Source organism: Gordionus sp. m RMFG-2023, chromosome 4 (assembly GCF_954871325.1).
Source record: "Gordionus sp. m RMFG-2023 chromosome 4, tfGorSpeb1-WG-v2, whole genome shotgun sequence".
Classification (NCBI taxonomy): domain Eukaryota; kingdom Metazoa; phylum Nematomorpha; class Gordioida; order Chordodea; family Parachordodidae; genus Gordionus; species Gordionus sp. m RMFG-2023.
In genome coordinates this window covers 21,026,776-21,049,165 of record NC_088778.1, presented here as the reverse complement: position 1 = coordinate 21,049,165, position 22,390 = coordinate 21,026,776, and the positions used below count along the sequence as shown (strand labels likewise).

Here is a 22,390-nt window from a genome sequence, read left to right as displayed (position 1 = left end):
AATGTATTCGCTATAAAGTATTCGCGGTCAAGGTTTCGCGGAAATAAATTCGCGATTTTGTCTTCGCTATAAAAGTTTCGCGGAAAAAAATTCGCGGAATTGGTTTCGCGATATTGCCTTCGCTATAAAATTCCTTCGCGATAAACGACATTCGCGAAAAAGCGTTTCGCGATAAAAGTTTCGCTGAATTGACCTGATACGAAGTTGGCCTGCTACCTAAAATCAAAAAGATACCTTAGGGCTGTCAAGCAGACATAACCATTTATATCATTTTATTGATTTTTGATAAAGGCCTGATTTAGGTTATATTTGAAGCAATATTAAATAATAGTTTCTAATTTCATCGAAACTAGGCACGTGATAAGGGCTGACAGGTAGCTGGTAGTTGGGGTGGCTTTTTTCCTTGAACAATCGATCTAAATATTTTTGAGAGATTTACAGAGGCCGAAATTTTAAGCCACTTTCAATTTCAAAAAAAACTTTCATTTTTAAGTCTGGATTCGGATTCAAAAAAAAATAAAAAATTTTTGGTATATTTTCTTGACCTGGTTTGGATTTTTATTTTGATCATTTTACAGTATGGACCGAAATTATTTAAATTTCGTTTTTGAATAATTTTGGCTGTATTTTGCAAATTTTTCAGGAAAATTGAAAATATGAGCAACAAATAAATTCCATTATACGATTATCCAACATTTCCTTACTGATCAATTATAAATATTTTTAAAAATCAGTTCGGCCTAGATGTTTAAGTCTTGTCCAGACAGGATTTTTAAAATCATATAATTTTTTGGCCCCTTGCAGGTCAGGTTGAAGGCCTTCAGGTCTCTGATTTTTTTCAAATAACCTATTTTCAATATAAACATTTTAAATTGCATTTTTAATCACATTTTCATTTTATCATCATACTTCAGATATGTAATAAAAAGGAAACACATGAGTTATAAATACACTTTATGCATGTGATATCATATTAATGAGAATAGCTAAATTTATATAGTTCTCAGTTGAGCTATTAAATAAATTAAATTAAAAACCCAATTATGTATAAATTAAAAAAGAAAGAAAATGGGATTAAATGAATCTGAGGCAAAAAATAGTTTTATGGTAAAAAAATAATAAAATCTTACAAAAACTAAGATGGGAAGGGTAGGAAGGGTGCGTAGACGCTATAGTCGTTAGAATATATTTTCTCATTTTGATTTATTCTAATTTTCATTTGGTGAAGAGAAATATCGTTACTAGCTTATGGAGGGATAGATGGCCTGATTTGGAGATTCAGGAGTAGTCAAGTTTCTAGTGGTTAATTGCTTCTTCCTTTTTTAATTAAGATCATCCCAAAAATTTTATTACAATTATTTACATAGGTTTTATTTTTTCTAAGAGTAGATGTTTACCATATTTTAAGATATAATAACTAGAAAAGTTACAATTATCATAATCGTATTTAGAGGTGTCACCGCTGTGAATAAATTATGATCAGTGATTGGGCATATCGGGATTTTCCAAGAGAATTATTGGGTAAGATCTAAAATTTTGCGCGAATCATAGTAATTTTTAAAAGATAATATCTTTAAAATGGAAAAATCTAATTTACCTTGTTATCTATTTTGAAGTTATTTAAAAATATAGCAAGTCGTTTTCCCCCAATAAGCTACTCAAGTAGACTTATCCAAAAATATATTTTTTCAAAATTCAAGAATTTTTACAAATTTAATAAAAAGATTGAATAAACTATAAGAATTTTATATTTTATATCAGAAGAATTTTTTTATGCTAAAATGTCAAGGATTTTGTTTTATTGTTATATTTTTCTTAAAAAAGGATATTGATATTATGTTGTGTAATAAATAAATATTTTCATTCTTAGAAATTATAATATTTAATAAAAAAAATCTCACGTATAATTTTAAAGAAATATAAATTCTGAAATAAAAAAAATCGTATTCTCCCCATTTGTCAAAAGGAATGAGTTTGAATAACCACACACAATTCAACTGGCTGATGGTAATTCCCTTATTTCCTGTTATTTTGTAACCTTTTATATAAGTATCAATCATTTTGCGCTCTCTCCCTGACAAGAGATAAAGAGAGATAAAATGATATAATTTTTCTCTTAAAAAGTGTATTATATTTTTAATATAGTTTTATTACTTTTAATTTGATTGATTACACCTAAAATAATGATTAGGTGAATAATTAATTTGAATAATATTTTACTAGAAAAAATGGAAATAGGAAATATGATATATTGTTCTCTGATACACAATTTTTAAATATATTTTATTTATTTTTAATTTTAGATTATAGCGACCCAGAGTATTTTCAATTTTTTTAAGGTTATTTTTTAAAAAAAGGCCTGGCCCATCTGGGCTTAGGACCGGGCCTGCAGGTCTTTATTTTATATAAAACGCTTATTTCATTATTATTACAGTTTTTGTATTTTGTCAATTACGGATGTTTTCTTTTTTCCTTTTCAAAAAATTAGCCACTAAAAATGGGTGAATGATTATTTTCTATAGCCAATAATCGTTTGATAGAAGTAAGGTGAACGCAAATATAATAAAATAGAAAAATATGACTTAATTAGTGAATTTTTAATTGTCGCAAAGATGTATAGGAAAATTTTCTTTCATGTAAAATTACGAAAATAATTTATAAATAATCCATCAATTTTTCGGGCATGATAAAAAATTTTTGCCTTTTGAATGGGCGAGGGGCAAAAAAAATTGAACATCAGGCGTGAATTTTTTAGTGTAAACATGAGTGAGCAGGTCGCTAATAAAAAATTTTCCCACATCACCTCTAATCCCCATCTTAAAACTTTAATAAAAAATTTTTAGTAATTGATAATAAATGTTTATAATATTAAATCAAATCAAAAAAACCGAGTTAAAAACAATCATTTTCAAAGTAATCTTTAAGATAAATTATAGATTAAAAGCTATTTTTCAAAACCGTCAGAGTCATCTTCAGCTGCTTCCGAACCAGAAAGTTGTGCTTCATCTTCTATGTAATCGTTCTTAATCCTAATTTTCAATATGTATTCGATCATATAATAAATGACTCAAATAAAAATTTTAAACTAACTATTCAATAAAACTTAAAAAAATATATTAATATGAAAAGTTTGAAACTATATGAACTTGTTATATCCTGTTAGGTATTGAGCAACTTCGTCCTCTTCATCTCCAAACCCTCCTTCGTGAATATCAATGTCATCGTGCTCATAACTTTCGTTATCGTGTGACATTGATGAAAATAGATTTGTATTCGAATTACATGATAAATGTTGATTAAAATCATTAGAATTGTCCTCCTTGTTCGTCGTAAGTTTTTCAGGGCTTAGAATAATGTTTATAGGATTAGTTTCTATAAGCTTATCATTGTCATCCTCATCATCTGAATCCAGAAATAAGTTTTTCATCTTTCTATAATATATTAATCAAAAAAGATTACTCTAGGATCTATGATTATTAATTTTCTCATTTCTACAAATATATCATTTAAAATTCAATTGTTATTTAATATTTTAATCAATTTCACCGGTCCGTATTCTTTCCAGACTTTGTTTAAAGGTTGAAGTTCGGAATGCTCACCGTGACCCTCCCCCCCCCCAACCCTCAACTAAGTGTTTTAAAGAATTAATTATAAACCTTTTTTTGATATGATTCAGTTGATATTGATTTAAATCCTTTAATTCTTCTTCACATTGGTCATTTTGGGAATTCTGGTTTTCCTGAGTCTTTGTCCAATCAAATATGCCATGAAATGCTGAAGTAAGGAAAATGGAGTATTTTCACAAAAAAATAAATGATTAATATAGATTGGGAAAAAAATTTTTTTTAAAAATTAAATTCGTTTTATACAATATTTAAGCAGTTAAATGTAAATTGTAATTAAGAATAATGGAAATACATAAATTAGTCATTTATAATTAAGATCAATAGTTTGGTCGGTTTGGAGGAAACCATGCTGGTTTATTCTTTAGAATTTTTTTTTGTCATTTTAATGGACCTGGACCGAAAGAAAAATGATAAAATTTTGATTATGTACACTATCTCTTTATATTTATCAAATTGAATTTTGAAGCTTAATTATTATTTTTATTAAAAAAGCCTTATACGCGCATTTTCTTTAATTATGGGGTTTCCATTGATTTTTTTAAGGACAAATCTTTAGTCATGCAAAATATTATTTATCCTGAGCCCATTAATGGTCTGGTAACAAAAAAAATTAAGGTATTCATTTGGCTCATAGTGCTTGCAAGAATTTTTAAAAAAGGTTTATAAAGAAGAAATTGATATAGAGAAGAAACCTCAAATCTCAAAATATTTATTTTACTCTCCATTTTAAAATTACACATATATTCAGTTCTAAGTTTGATAATTTAATTGTGTTAACTTCTTGATTTTTTTTATAAAATTCCTTTTATAATTATTATATTTCAATAAGGCAAAAGAGGAAGAAAATATAACATTAATATTTTTCGGGCAATTATTAATGATGTTACTCCCGGCCCGCAGGCCAAACCTGCAGGATTTTTGTTGTTATAATAGGTGCTAATAAATCTTTTAAACAACTGTAAATTTTAAAAATAAAATTGAGGATGCTCAATAGAAAAATGACATTTTTTATTTTAAAGGTGATAAGCACCAATTCGTTTCTACCTTTAAAACGAATGATTGATACTGTTGTTAGTTGTCATATGTTATTATATTGATATTTACAAATAAATGAAATTTTTTTATAATAGTGTTTTATTAGTGAAGGCCATTTATACAAAAGCCGATTTTTATTTTTAAGGACAGCCATATAGGGCTGACGATATTTGACGAATTTAAGGACCGCCATCATTTGTTTCTTGCTTGATTTTATTTAAAAAATGCAAATTTATTAAAGTCAATGGAAAAAATGGTCATATTTGAAAGAAACCCATATTAAAAATCCAGTCAAAATATAATTCATTTTGTACAAGGCTCATAATAATAAAATTGCATTAGTTTCTCATATGATAAAATCGAAAAATATTTACAAATTATTATATTATTTTCCAAAATATAACGTCTTTATACAAATTAGTTAGGATATATTTTAATAATTTTTAAAAATCTGATGTTTAAAATCGCCTAGGAGGCAATCTTTGGATGTTATGAATAGTTTTACGTTAAGATAAAAAAAAATTTTATATCCTATTAATCATTAAATAAATGAACTTAATTATTGAGTATTGAACTTTAAATTGCCTTCATTTAAATTGAGTCAATTAGATTTAGATTCAACTATTAGATGTTCAATTTAATATTTATTAAAGTTTCAGATTATAAAAAATAGTAGACTAGATTAATATAATCTAATTTAACATATATATATTAATAATTCCAAAAAAAATAAAATGAGTGTATATTACAGGGTTGGCATGTCGGTCAATTGACCGGTCAAATTCGGTCAATTGACTGGTCAATTGACCTTGATATTGGGGGTCCAATAAATAAGCAGCATTGTGAGCACATGTATTTATATCAGTTTTTCTCTTTTCAAACATAACCTTAATTTTTTTTTCTTGAGATGGAGAAAATATAGAATCATGGCATGATTGTATTATGTGTTTTTCCAAATTAAGCATCTCGTTTTTTACTTGGGCCAAAGTATATTTATCCCCTTGCACTTTCAACAATGAGGTAGCTAAAGGTTGGAGTATAGCTAAAAATTTTAAATTTTTCGTCCAAAATTCTTCGTTTAATATATTATTGGTAATTTCTATGGGACAATTATCACAAACAGCTTCTTCAACAACTGATGCTTTTAGAGCTTTCTTGCATATTTGAATTTGCTCCATACATTTTATTGACGATGCCCATCTTGTTTGGCTAATTGTACTTAATGTAGATGGTATGCCATGAAGATTCTTATTACGGGAAAATACTGCAGCTGGTATGTGTTTATTCTTGAAAAATTTAACAATTTTTTTAATTATTGAAATATGGTAACTGAAGGCGTCCAATCGTTCAAAATCGTGAAAAACTGCAATGTATGCGCTGCACAACCATAACATTGTATATGATTATAAATAGATTCAGATTTTAGAATTCTCCAGGCTGCTTTCATGTTAGCGGCATTATCAGTAACTAAAGAATATACTTTTACCGGATTCAATTCATGAATTACATTTTTAAATTCCTGGGCAATATAATCTGCCGTATGGCGATTTTCCTCAGTATTTAGAAATTTGTAGAACACTGGAACAGGCGTCATCACCATAAAATTAATAATACTCTCGTTTCTAATGTTGCTCCAGCCATCTGATACAATTGATAAGTAAGGAGCTTTATCTATTATATCTGCAACTCTCACCTCCATATCACCTGACGCTTTGTCTAGAAGATATCCAGCCAGCTGCCTTCTCCTGGGTAATGTGTAAATAGGACGTATTTTTTTAAAAAATTCTTGGATGTAGGGATTTTCAGTGATGTGGAAAGATAAATTGCTCGCATATACAGCCTTTGCAAACAATTGATCCAGCTCATTTTTTTCTTTGGGATTAATTCTATCTATGAAACCGGTTATACAAGATTGAGATTTATATTTAATCGCCTTGCTTGTAGATTGATTAGAAATAAGGGAATCAAATTCTCCTGAGTCACAAGACAAAATATTGTTCATTTGATAATCATTCTCACTAATTTCACCCAATTCTTCATTAGAGTTAGACTTAGAAGTATTACAAATTACATTTGTGATATTTTTTGTAGAGGTTGATATTTTGGAATTTGAATAAAATTTTTCCTTAATTATAACAGGGCACATAGTACAGCTGCTTAATAAATGTTTGACCATTCTATCAACGTGGGTGATATAGGACATCTTGCAAAACTTGCACACCGCTTTAACTGATTTACCATCGCGTACTTCTTGAAAATGTTTCCAAACATGATGCTTTGGTTTGACCATAATCCCTAATATATTAAAATTTAACAAAAAATGATTTTGATTATTGTAAAGTTAATCAATCTTAACTATTTTATAATTATCGACCAATTATTCCAATAATTTCTTAATATTATAAATATAATATAATAAACTTTTTACCAGAATTGAATAATATTCCGTAAATCTGACCAGAACAATTAAAATGAAAATTAATTTTAAAAACCAAATATAGCAAGTGTAAGTAAAACAAATGAGAATTAATATAATTTATACTCGGCTAAATATTAAATAAAATTTAAATTTATTAAAAAATAAGAATGAAAAAATTATATTATGATTATAATAAATCGGGTATTTTTATTTTTTTTAAGAAAAATGAATTGAAAAAAATAAAGAAGGCGAGAAACGGCAATGATTAGGCAAAAAAATAACTAAAAATATTACTATATTTAGAAAAATTACATATTTATATTTTAATAAAAAAATAATAAGATTGATAAACATGCTTTTAATGCATACTAGTTAATTATATCAAAATATTTATTCGCCATTAATATTTTAGAGTATTTGACCGTATTTGACCAGTCAAATACCGACATGCCAACCCTGGATTTTACTTGAAATATATATCTACATGTGTAGAGTACCCACCCTATAACAGACAATTTTCTAAATGAACTTGTGTGTTCTTGCTTACTTTGTTCAATATTAAGTTCAGTTCAAAAATTTTGGGAAAAATTGTCTTAATTAACAGTGAAATTGCCGTTAAATTCCATTAGAGATCAGCAATTGATGGCCCGGCGGGTACCCAGCCCTAAATAATTTTGGTTCGGGCTAGGTCGGGCTAAAAAAAAATTGGACCGGGCCGGGAAATTTTTAAATAAGATATTAAATTTTGTGAAACAAATTAATATATTTTAATATTCTTGCAAGAAACAAGGGGCTAATATTTTTAATTTTAATAAATTCGGGTCGGGCAGGCGGACAAATAATCTTTATCTTCGAGTCGGGCTTTTCAGAACTAATTAAAAAAAATTTGTTCGGGATCGGGCAGGACAAATTTTTCAAAATCAAGCAGATGAAGATCAATAAATTGTATATCCCAATAATATATATGACATAATACTATGAATTTAATATAAGATAGTTATCAATATAAATATTTAGGAAGGATGTAAGATAATAAATGTGTAAAAGTAATTAATGTACATAATTTTTGTTCAGTCATTGGGGCCGAGGCTTTCTTGAAGTCTAATTTACGTTTAAAGGGGGTAATAGCAATGTCATTGTTCATGGTCATGGGCACTGAACTTGGTCTTTTCTGTGTTTTATCATTTTCATGAAATATTTCTCGTGATTTATTCTCGCATGCATAAGTTCTTGGAATCTCAGGAGAATAGCTAACAGACTCCATTTCTTGATTACTTTTAATATCATCAGACTCCATTTCTTGATTACTTTTAATATCATTGTCGTTTAGATAAGTTTTAAGCACAGGTGAATCTGGAACATCTAAATCAATCCCTCTAAAAAATATTTATTATTATATAGAATTTCTAGATATTAATTGAAATTTAATTAATCGAGATGAAAATAGTAACAAGTTATTTTTTATATAGTATATATCACAATATCCAGGTGATGGACATATATCTTGAAAAATGTTTAGGTTGACCATAGTTGTATGATAACGTCATTAGAATTGTATAAACTCGGTTATATGACACAATAGGATCATGACTATTTAAGTTAACCCACCTAAAGACACCTGACTAGCCACCGCTCCAAATTACATATTAATTATTTATCTTTAAAGTTAGAATTTATATAAATTTAAATTTATTTAAAAATTTGATTGAATAAGATTTTATATATCTTTTTTTATTTTATTATGCCCAATTACAGTAGACAAGAAATATTAATGTCAGATAAGCGAATGTTTGTACAAAAACAATCGTTATAAAAATTTAATTAAACACTTTAAACAAAGGCATTCAAGCCTAAATTTTGAAGATATTCATGGACTAAGATCCTTTTGTATATGATTTGTAAATTTCCATATATTAGCAAATCAAGAATTAAGTAATTATTAGTTCAATTACTAAAATCTGTCAACGTTTTCATAAGAGAAAAAAATTGCAGGCCAAACGTTTAGATTTACTTTTGTACCCCAAAATATATTTTTACGCCACCCCCTTCCCTGAAAGATATATACATATGTAATGGCACCTATTCCCCTCCCCGGTTTCATTAAAAATATTTAATATTTTTGGAGTAACTTTTTATAAGGTTGATAGCTAAGATAATTTCAGGGAAAAAAAATTCAAATTTGTCGAGGGAATTATTTTCAGCTATATATTATAGTTATTGGCTAAAAGTGATAGAGGGGACTAAAGGATAATGTATTTTCAGAATTAACGTATCAAATCAAAAAAAGATGGCGAATTCAAATTTTTAAGCCTCCTATCGATATTAGGGCCTAGAAGCTATATTTGGTCATTTTCAAAATTGCGATAAAATTCGTATTAAAAACATTATAAATGTCTATTTTAGATAATTAATTAAAATGATAATATTTTTAAATTAAAAAAAGATGGCGAATTCAAATTTTTAAGCCTCCTATCGATATTAGGGCCTAGAAGCTATATTTGGTCATTTTCAAAATTGCGATAAAATTCGTATTAAAAACATTATAAATGTCTATTTTAGATAATTAATTAAAAAGATAATATTTTTAGGCGAATAATTTTTTTTCCTTATATAAAACATATTTTTCTGTTATCTACAAACAAACTTATATGTTTTCATGAATTATATGAGGTATTTTTAATTTTTCTTGCATTTTGTATTTTATTAATTTTTCCAAAAAATAAAAAACTTTTACATAAATTTTAAATTTATGCCATTATTATAAATTATATATTCATAATATGTTGTAAATTAAACCGCCATTTTTGTTACATAAAAAATATGCTAATTAAATATTTTAAAATGTCCATCTTGAGGAATTTTTACTTTATTTCCTTATATATAATTATACTTAATTTATAAAACTAATTTTCTACATTCATTAAAATATGAATTTTTAAACAATAGTTAATCATTTTCATATTATATCTTTTGGAAAAATGTTATATCTTGCAATTTATATTATGAGATTTAAATAAAGTAAAAAAAGATTTCATATACTATATATGAAATATTTAACGTTAAAATCATTATAAACATAGACTTATTAAAATAAAGGATGCTATTTTGCAAGTGATTACTTTAGATACGTTTTTTTGAGCAGTCTATATATATATAAGACTATGATCGAGTGAAACCTTTATACTTTTTCTTGAAGAATGTATTCTCTAAGATATCACATATGATCATAATTGTTCGGCACTAAATTGTTAGAATTTACTTTGCCGTTCACTGATAAAAGGGACAAATCAGAATAAACATGCTTCCAATTAAATAATTAATATCCATTGGATGTTTGCATTAGGTTCCAAGACTTGTTCGTTCTATCTCATCTCAGAAATAATGGCTATTGTCAAAGATATATATTTCTCAGTAAGGTATTTTATATATTAAATTTTATCAAAATTTTAGATAGTTGGTTGCAATAATGACCCAATGTCAAATAGATGAATATGCTTAGTCCAAAGGTAGGGGTGGGGGGGCAAGGGAAAATTTTACTCTACTTTTAAAATATATGCCTGTTCTCGTAAATATCATAAGCTAATAAAAATTGCCCCCTACATACACCACTCTCCTTTTTCCGCAAAAGTGTATACAATATATCACTATAAACAAAAATTTGAAGAAAAAAATTTGTAAATTAATAACTATAACAAATCGAATTCAAAATTTTAGGAAAAAAAATGAAAACCAAAATTATTTTTATAAAAATCTAAAATAGCTTATGGCCTATAATAAGTGTATCTAAAGACCTCTAAATAGGCAATTAACCCATCTAATAGTGCTTCCTTAGCAAAATTCTGGTTGTGCCTATGTTGCTAAGATTAATCAATCTAATTTTAAAGAAATAATAAATTAGGAATGTTTTAAACAAGTTCTGAAATATCCTTTTGCCCAATGAACGATTTTTTTTTGATGATATTTTAAAAAATTAAACATTACGAACATGTCAATAATATTTAAATATCGTGTAGGTTAATATAATATTTATAGATGTTGCTCGATTCAGAAATTAAACTTTTATTTTAAAATTTATCATTAAAAATACCCAAAACTAATAAGATAATTTATGATTTGTCTAGAAAGTATGCAATCCTGTCTAATATAGATAGCTTTAAAAACAAGGATAAAATGACTAAATTTTTATAAAATATTATTACCTAGATGCAATTTTGTGAGAAGCAAATAAAAAAATTTTGTATATTCAAATTAAATAAATATTAGGGATGTACCAATTATTTTATCGGATCAGATTGGGCCGATATTTCACCCATTTTAAAATATTGGTTTTCGGCCAATATTATAAAAATTTCCGATACGATATAACATGGCTTAACAAAAATAAAATGTCATAAAATTTTTAAAAAAAGTTATTTAAAAATCATTTATTTTTATAAATATAAAAAGTTATTTTAAAATCATTTATTTTTATAAATAAAATCGAAATCCATTTTTATGTATATTTTTTTAATAATAATAATTAATAAACATTCTGCCATATTGTTATTTTTTTTGAGCATTCTGTTTATAAAAGTGTGTGATAATGTCTTCAGAATCTGTTTTTAGTGAAGCTGGTAATATTGACAGTTACCTGATAAATTGGAAATTTTGGTATTTCTAAAAAGAAATCTTCTATATATTAATGTTAAATATTATTTTAAATATTTATTTCAAATTTCATAATATATTTGTTTATATTATGTATATATTACTTATTATATAAAAGTTATTTAACAATAAAAATAATTTATATACTTTTAGAAATGCAATTGAATTGAACATAAATTATAACTGATCATTATAATATATTTAAATGATATATGTTATGGTATAGTTAAATTATAGATGTTCTAATAAAAAGTATAATAAAATTAAAACCATTGGTATCTTTACAGAATACAAAATTAGAATCGGCTAATATCAATTTAATATCGGGAATATCAGATGGGATCGGCCTCCAAAAAGTGGTATAGGTACACCCCTAGTAAATATATTACATTTGTGGACTTCAACAATGTATTTGTGGATATTCCTAATGAATGATATTTTAAAAATTCCATAAATGAATGGATAATTTATCCCGCAAGCCGAGTGTGAATTTTATCTTATGAATTTGATCATGATAGCTAATTGAGCATGTTTAAGATGTCAGATTTAATTTCATAAATAGTATCATAGAAAAGAAATCATCTTAAAGCCAGTGACATTTTTTCATAAAAAAAATACAGACTATAGAAAACAGAGAAATGAAAGATTTACAGAGAAATGAAAGATTTATGGAATTTTTTTTAGTTCATATTTAATTTCTAAAGATATTAGTGGTATTAAATTTGTGATATTATTTCTAAAATTAATATAAATAAAAATTTATTCATATCTGTAATTTAAAAAATCAATTTTATATATCATGTTTTAATAAAATATATAAAAAATTAGCCACCCCCCCCCCTTCTCCACAAAAAATATCTATACCCAGGGATGTGACCCCGGCAATTTTTGCCAATTAATTTTTTATTTGTTTGACAAAATATAGTTAAAAATACAAAGCATAGTCATGTCTCAATTTTAGAAATATTTCTTTAAATTAACAATATCCAATATAATAATTTTTACTTTGACTTGTTCACTTTAATTTTCCTCTATTAATAATCTTTGAGAATAAGTTAAAAATTTAAAAAAAATGGTGTAAATGAATTTAATTGTTTAAAATATATTAACACTCCAATAGGAATCTTTGGGAACAAATTTTAAAAATGGTGTAAATGAATTGAGTTGTTTAAAATTTATTAATACTACACTTAATTGGTAATTTGAAAATATTATAAAATCTCTATTAAATTATTATAATTTTTATTTACAATTATACATATATCATAATTTCAAACAATACACTGAACCCGGGTTCAAATAAAATTCCAGGGTTCTGTTCGGGGTTTTGAAATTTTATAAACGGGGTTCCGGTTTGGTCCGGGTTCAGATTTTATCCAAAAACCTGGGTTTTCTTCTCCAGGTTTGGGTTTGAATCCCTGCCTATACCTATTGGGTTCATCAACTCCAGCTCAGGTTTGGTCATATAAAACCTACCATAGGCGTGGCCAAAGGGGGCTAGGGGAAATCCCCCTTCAGAAATTTATCACTTTTTGTGAATATCATTTTAAGCTAATAAAAAATACCCCCCTTAGTCTTCCCCTCACTCCCTGACCCTCAAAAATGTATGCATATATCTTAAACAATAATTTGAAAGAAAGAATGTAAAAGTTGATATTTTTTTATAAAACTATTCATCATAATTTATACATTTTTGGAAAAAGGCATTTATATATATATAAAGTGAACCAAAAATGTTTTTTAATAAATGGAATGTAAGCCAAAGATAAGTCTTAAGACAAAAGTGTAATGTATTTTAATTATTATTAATAATAGGTCCATAAAATTACTAAATAATATAATATATCAAATATAATTTTTTATATAGTGAGTAATTTTAATTTATTTATCTTAATAAAATAAAATATAATTATAAAAGTATTGATAAAATTAAATCATAAATTAAATAAAAAAATTAAAGCACAATACAAACAGCAGAATATTATATGTAGTAGATTTACAGTGTATCTAATTTTATCAATTATCATATGACAATCAAGTAATTTTTACCAATATAGTGAATTATATATTTTACAGAAGACTATAAAATATTGATAAGAACATTAGAAAATATCTTTTAAAGACATTGTGGTATGAATAATATGAAGATTTAAATAATTAAATGCTAATTGTTGCTATATTTATTATCAAGAGCATTGATTAGTAAAATTTGTTAAAATATTAACTGTAATATATTCTCTAACTGTCAAATATGTCTGTAAAAGTGGAATTTTACTTAGTTTTTTGTAACTTATTCTATATAATAGAGGAATATCAACTATATGACTACTTACTTTTTATAAATAAATTTCTTATACTTGTTTGGAATAAATTATTACCATGCTTTTAAATTAATGTATATACATGTAATTCATTATATTTTATATAAACTAATGAAAATATATTTCATTTTTGTTCCAGGCTTTTTTTAATTAAAATTAACCTCCTATCTTGTAAAGATATTTAATAACTATATATATACTAAGGTAACCCAGCCTAAGGCTGGGCAAAAGCAAGCCAAAGGGGGTTTGGGGGCGAAGCCACCAGTAATTTTTTGATCCCCCCTACTTAGGAAAATCCTGGCTATGCCTATGAAACCTAATTTTTAACAAAACTAATCATGATCCCATTATTGGGGGAAGGCAGGTATTATGATTCAATTTTTCATAAAGGATCATTTAACAAACTTAGATATACATTAATATAGCAAATATTTTTTTAAAAAAATATTCTAAATTTTATAGTTTTAAGCAGGGTTTCGAACCGTTTAGTATAACGGTTAGGTTCGTTCCGGTTTTTAGTTTAAAATTTTATAAAGGTTTTGTTCCATTTCGGTTTTTTAAAAAAAATCATATTGGTTCAGTTCGGTTTATAATTTATAACGGTTCTTTTCGGTTTGTTCCGGTTTTTATAAATTTAATTTTTAAAAAAATTAATCATTAACCATGTATATATTAATTTTAGAGAAAAATCTTTTTAGTTTATAATTTCTTATTTAATTTATCCATGATAATCTAATAGATATTTTTATTAAATTTAAGAATTATAAATTAGACAAATTAGTTTTTTTTTATTTCATAAATAAATAAGATAAAAACAAACATGCGTAAATACAATAATCAATAAAATAATATGTATACTATACTATTTAGGTTTAAAAAGAGAATACGAACGGATAACTAAAATATTTTCTAATATTTCAGGATTTAATTTAGTTCTCTGCACAGAGAGTATAAACTTAAGGCTAGAAAATGCTCTTTCTACAGAGACCTGCGTAGCTGGAACTGCTAGCACAGTTATAGCTAACTTATAAAGTTCTGGCATACTATTCTTTACATTTTCCCAATAATTCAAAAGATTAGTATCTTTTTCTAATCTCTCTATATTATCAAATGGCCGAATTATATATTCTATTTCTATACATTTATTATAATTTTCGATGCCCTGAGAATTATTCTTATTAAGACTTTCATGCGACTTTAATAAATCTTCAAAATCATCATCTAAATTATCCTTTGAATACGAACACGTAGGGTATTTAGAATTTCAATATTCTGATTATTTAGATTTTATAATATTAGAATTCTGAATTTAAAAAACAATGATTATAAATAAAAAATTATTATATCATTAAAATATTGCTGACTATTTTATTTATTGTCATTTAAATTCTATGATCCATGTTTTTATAATGAGATAAAAAATAAACCATATGATATAAAAATGAATGTAAAAGGTACTTGATTTCTATTAGATGTTATTTATTAATAATAGAATTGTATAATTTTTTCCTAATTATTAGCAGGTATTATTCTAAAAGCTTATTAATATCTTATATATAAATTTGTTAATTTAGCCAAGAATAATTATGTCTGATTTTAAGATATCTTATCTAATTAACAGATAAATTGTCTAATCTCTTATAAATTAAGTATTTAAAGAAAAAACAACAAACCTGGTATTATTTGACATATAATGTTGATAAAATAAAAATATTTAATTTGATATATAATGTTGATAATATAGAAATATTTAATTTGAAAAGAAATCACCAATTTAAAAAATGCCCCCAAGGAAAATTAAAATTTTAAATTTAAGTTAATAATTTAAAATTAATTATTTTTAAAACCGTTTTGAACCGGTTCAAAATATTTATAACGGTTCGGTTTGCTCTTTTAATATTTTCTTCATAACAGTTCGGTTAAGGTTACGGTTCAGAAAATCATAACGGTTCATTCCGGTTTTGCGGTTCGGTTCGAACCCCTGGTTTTAAGAATTGAGCTATGTATTAAAACAAATTATATTCGTATATTAAGAAGATCTGCAAAGCCCTAGCTGGCTTGTTAAAAAAAATTGCACAAGTTGCCTGGCATAAATTTTGCCTAGCCCAGTCCATCTCAATTTGATGAAATGTCAGGCCTGATATTATATTTTTATAAAAAGCTTATCCTGGCTTTAAATTTTTTGGCCATCACAATTTAAATATGTATTTCTAGTTTTTTACCAATATCAATTAAGACTCTTACATCCTTCCTTTATGGCTATCTATTTCTATAACATTTTATAATTCAATTGTTTGATATCTGTATTGTGTAATTATAAATGGATCATATGATAAATAACTTTTTTTTGTAAATTTACTATATTATTCAAAAATTTTATATTTAGATAAATAGATCCTAAAATATATAGAAATAAGCTAATTATAATTTATCTTGTCGATTAATCAAATACTAGCTTATGCTTGGGTAAGCTTATTAAAATTTAAAATCAGAAATTTGAGGCCTAATCTGATTTATTTTATACAGCCCAAAATATAAGTATAAATCTAATAGCTTGTTGAATTTTTTGAATGGCCTGTTATAATATCTTTTTAATTTTTCCTGAGCCTGCCAGACCCTTTACCTGGCTTTGATTGTTCAGGCTTTGCAGATCTCTAAATTATATCCTAAATCATGACAATGTTTAATAGGTTATATTTATCTATTACTTTTGACATTGGTCATTAATATTCTTTCCCAAAATCTGAGGACTTTTATATGAATTGAGATTTTCAAAAACAAAGTATGTTTTAGAAGGTGATTCATTATCTGCTGAATTTGATATAAACTTATTCCCATTTTTGTATTCATCATTTGGTGTTAATAAATTCAACTCTTCATTTTCAATTTGAGAAAGTGATAATTTTGATTGAACATGATAAGGAAAATTAATTTTCGAGTCTGATATTCAAAAATAATATCATTTTTTATAATATTTAATACTTCTTATTAATTCTTGAGTTTTCCCATGAATTTTTTGAACATTTAAATTTTTTATATGAATTTCTTTTTTTGTTATTTTTGTAGTAATATTTTTTAGGCTTAAATTTGGCAAAATTGATGTATTGTTAGATAAAGTATGACTTAGTTCGATATAATGATCTAATTCATTATCAAATATATCATCTATATAGCAATCTAATAACTGATTTTAAAAAAATATTAGAAAATTTATATCACTTTTTCCATTTTGTTTTTCAAAATTTGTATTATCTCCCTCTTTTTTCAAAGCAGATTCCTCAGAGTTTTGATAAATAATATATTTATTTCCTTTTAATTTCTCTTCAGGATAAGATGCTAAAATTTAAATAAGATAACGAGCTTAAGTAATTAAAAACAAATATCTTCACTATTTTCGAGATCTTCTCCTACCAGACTACTTTTTTGAATTAGCATTTTAATTTTGAATACAAAAAAAAAGGCGGGAATAAAATAATATTTTTAATTTGATTGGCAATTTTGACATTTTATGTGGTATGTATGAGTTATCTTATATTAAATATATTTATATTTAGCATCTGAGATTAATTGAACCCTCTTTTTAATAAGTTAATTATCATTGGCAGCTTATTAATGATAATAATCTAAAAATATATAAAATCATCATATAAAAGCTTAAGAAAAAATTTAAAAAGCTTAAAAATAATATTTTAAAAAAAGTTTAAAAAAAATAAAGTATTTAAAAAAACGTGAATGTTATGCAATTAAACAAAAACTCATCGTGTTGAGTAATATAGAGCACCCTTATAATTAGGTTACATTTTATGAGTTTTTTATTTTTTAAAGTTTTTTTAAATTTTCACATCATGATTCATTGGCGAATAGTATGAACGCGTTCGTGAATGAAGTTCGTTTTTTTGAAAAAAGGTGATGAACGGCGTTCCTTTTTTTTTGACGAACTTTGAACGTGAACGCGTTCCTTTTCTTTGATGAACGCGTTCAATTTTACGTTCGTTCAATTTTAAAAACACTTTTTATTTTTATTTATTTGAAAAATTAATATTAATCCGCATTTTTCAACAAAAAAGTCTTATATTTTTATTTATTTGAAAAATTAATATTTAATCCAATTTTTTAACAAAAAAGTCTTATATTTTTTTAATCAGCTGTTTTTACTTTTTCCTTTTTCTTATTGCAATTAACGTACCATAGTGCTACTGCTAGAGAAGATAAGATTAAAGTTTATTAATTTGAATATTTTATATTTTAATTTAATAGATTATCATTTGCATGGATATAAATATTTCATCATCAGATTCTGAAAATCAAAATTCAATATTAGATGAATTAGAATTACCATGGCCCAAATATCAAAAATATTTCACTGTTTTAAAATCAATTCCGATATATCCTTTTTTTTTGACGTAGAAGAGGGCAGATTGGAGGATGATAACATAGCTCAATTTTTTGAAACAATGGATAAAACATTAAATGTTTTTAATAAATTCCCCCTTTTAAAAGAATTGTTTATCAAGTATAACACCGCAATCCCTTCATCTGCCCTTGTTGAGCGAGTTTTTAGTATAGCTAACGCTATATTAACTGACAAGCGTTCATGCCTATCAGATGAAAATTTTGAAAAGTAATTATTATTAAAAATTAATAAGATTTTTTTTATAAATTTATTTTTTTATCGCTCTATTATATTGTATTTATAATTATATTATCAAAATAAAACTATTATTTTTTATCATGGCTAATATATTGTGTTGAAAAATATAAGGCATTTATTTATATTAAATTTTGAACGTATGAACGCGTTCATGAACTTGAACGCGTTCCTTTTTTTGAATTTGAACGTGAACGCGTTCGATTTTTGTCAATGAACGTTGAACGCGTTCGATTTTTTTAAAAATGTTTACAGCACTAGCGAATAGTGTTGTTAAACGGCTCGATTTGAGCCCATTTTTAAAAACGGCTAAAACAATATTTTATACAGAATAATATTACACTAGCCATAAAAATTTTGCTCATAGATGGCACAAAGTCTAGACATCAATTAGCGGAATCTCGGGGCTTAGGTAATATTTTTCTGGCTAAAATATTGGGTTAGCCGTTTTTAAAAATCGGCTCAAAACGAGCGTTTAACAACACTTAGGGTTTAGAAATAAACCAAAAATTTATTGAGGTAAATTATTAAAATTGCATTTTAATTTTATTTTTAATGTCAATTACTAGTATTACATGTGATTAATTTAAAGATCAAGAAGGTACGGCTTATATTGATATAAGATCTTCCAAATTATTTTGGCTTAATATTGTATTCTAAATACATAGACAAAATCTTTATTTACTTATTCCTCTCTTAATTGGTAGATTATATTTTACACTTATTTGCAAATAAAGGAAATATAAATTAATACGATAAATCAAGAAAATTGATACAAAATATAAGTAAGCATCTTAAAGTAATTTTATGTATATAATGCATATGTTTTTTAAAGTAATTCAATAAATATTTTTAATGCAATTCATCATTGAGTTCCATTCTTCATAATTTTAATTTAGGATTATATTGATAAAGATCTTGCAAATTGTTTTGACAAAGGAGTAATTTATTGTAGTATTCTATTTACATATTATGTGTGATATTCGTCATTTAGATATGATTATATATATATATTTAGGATTAATATAATAGGTGTTAGTTAACTTCCTAATTTGAAATCACTTATCCTTTCATGACTTCCTTGTATTACGATTGATAAATAAAATATGAATTGTGATTGAAATATAAAAATGAATAAATTGTAAATGATGACTAAATTACTAAGTGTAAATGATGAATAAATTACTAAAGTGTAAATGATGACTAAATTACAAAAACATAATAGTGTATAATTGCTAAAATATTTTTTATAAATATATGATAGACAATGTTTAAGTTAAGACTTAATCTGAATATATCCTTTAAAAATCTAAAGTGAATATTTATCAGAGGTGTCACTAGCTTTTACAATCTTAGGGGCATCAAAAAAAATTCAAAATTTTTAGGGAGGAGCTTCAAATTTTTCCTAGTGACGCTACTGATATTTAGAAATTATTATCAAAATAAACTAGAAAACAACAAGTATCCTTAAATTTTCAATTCAATCCTTAGAAAATCTTCAACTATAACCTCAATATAATACCTTGCGTTTAATTTAATTGAAATAAAAATAACTATGTACATACACAAATTAATTTTTAATAAATTTATTCTGTTATGGAAAAAAATATATAATTAATTTGTGATAAATGCAGCAATATTATTTTTAAAATAAATTTATTCAATTATATAGATGTATAAGAAAATATAATGTATATTAGAGATCAGCAAAGAAGACTCGACCCGGCAAAAAAATCGGGTTTGAGGTTGGGCCTAATATTTTTTTTAAAAAATTTGGGCCGGGTCGGGACTTTGAATTTTTTAAAATGTATATCTAAATTTATCAATTTTATGTTGAATTTTTAAAATAAACATATTTTATTTTATTTATTGAAAATTTATGCCATATGACATGCATCTTTTATTTTGAGTAATTATAAATTTAAAAAAAAATTAATTTCTATATTTAAATAAATTAGGGCCTAGTTTTTAAAAAAATCTCCGGCTAGCTTGAAAAATTAGACCCAATGCAGACCACTAATATATATAAATAAAGTTAAAAATTTATAAAAAGAGTTGCAACAAATATTATAACTAAAATAGATATGTAAATAATATAAGATGATAATATTACATTTGCATTTTATCTTTTGTATTCTTTCTCTTCCAGCTTTAGCTGTAGGTTATACATGGATCATTGATCCCTTTCGATAATAAGTTTTTTTATTTAAAAAATAATGGTGAAATTAAGTTGTTTTTTTAATTTATTATAAAATAATTTTGGTCCTTAGAATATAATAGCTTTATTGTTTATATCTTTGGATAAATCTACATCATACTCTGATCTCATTAATTCTACTTCAGTAATTATATTATTATTATTATTATTATTATTATTGGAAAATGTTTAAATTTCTAGAAAGCTATTCAACATTGTTATGATGATTGTTTTTAATTAAATCAGGAAGCTTAAAATCATTTTCAAAATTTTTTAAGAGTAGATAAAATGAGAGACTTGGGCAACATTCACCTAAAGCTAAAATGGAAAGACTATAACTGTCTTGTGTAGTAATCGGAGGTGCATTTACAAAACTTTCTTTAATTTCTTTCATAATATATGACTAAATAAAAATATTTATCAAATATATTATTAACAACATATACCTGATGCTACCATTGTGCACCATTTGAGCCCTTTATACAATTGCACATTCCCAATTCAACATGGATATGATATGTATTAATTATGTGATATTGGTAATTTTTTAATATCATCATGGGAAAAATTTAATAGATATCTCTTTGGTTATAATTCCTATCAATGAGTTGTGAAATCTTATATTCTAAATATGGTTCAAAAATGTTAATTATGGTTTCTGTATGAGAATAAGCATTGAAGGATTTTATTCTTTGTTGAATATTGTTTTTAATTACCCTAATCATTGATTCTGTATGCATATCTATATTATAATTTTCTGATGTCCTCACTACTTCATCGTCATGTCATCGCTACGTCATGTCATCGCTACGTCATGTCATCGCTACTTCGTGTCATCAGTACGTATTTTTTTTTATTTTTTTTATTTGTTGATTTTATTTATTTATTTTATACAAACAGATGAATGGAATTTCGAGAATTGATGGTGTACACATACCTAACATGGATTGAGAGATTTGAAAAATTGTCTTTGAATTGATAAAAACAATATTCCCTCAACTTTGTAAATATGAATGAAACTTTTTATTTCACTTAATCCTTTCTTTATTTTTTAGATTACCTTATCAATTTTTATCTCATATTATCAATTACACATTAATGAAATCTCTACAAGATACTCAACTTGTATATTTTTTTGAACATACTCACAATTTTTGTCAGTACTTACATTTTTTTATTATCACATTTTTCTTTCATAACCAATAATTAAGAAGATAACCAAGTATATTCAAATATTTAAATATTCTTATCCTAACCTATTTATAATCTCCAATCCTTATAAATAACTCTTTCTTTATTTTTTTTCCCCTCCCTTAATGAATTTATTTATCACTAAATTTATTATCTCATTCTTTTCTGTCTAACTCTATTATCTATTAACCACTATTTCTCAAAACCTTATCAATTCCTTTAATTTAATTTTTATAATATAATAATTTATACATTCTTTCCCCCCCCCTTTTTTAATCTTATTTTTTAATTACCTTACAATTAATT

The 22,390-nt window shown here is 25.2% G+C and overlaps 1 protein-coding gene across 1 annotated transcript in view; it reads right to left on the bottom strand.

Annotated features, from left to right (window-relative positions):
- The window catches only part of LOC135928709 (claspin-like), a 39,819-nt gene extending 18,467 nt beyond the window's left edge, over positions 1–21,352 (bottom strand). Inside the window, exons 1-6 of the mRNA XM_065465166.1 lie at positions 21,340–21,352; positions 16,757–16,988; positions 8,140–8,456; positions 3,657–3,774; positions 3,147–3,431; positions 2,959–3,029 (exon numbers count right to left, since the gene is read on the bottom strand). Of these exons, the coding sequence (XP_065321238.1) occupies positions 2,959–3,029; positions 3,147–3,431; positions 3,657–3,774; positions 8,140–8,456; positions 16,757–16,988; positions 21,340–21,352 (1,036 nt within the window). The remainder of the gene's footprint in view (positions 1–2,958; positions 3,030–3,146; positions 3,432–3,656; positions 3,775–8,139; positions 8,457–16,756; positions 16,989–21,339) is intronic.
- Positions 21,353–22,390: the final 1,038 nt, after the last annotated feature.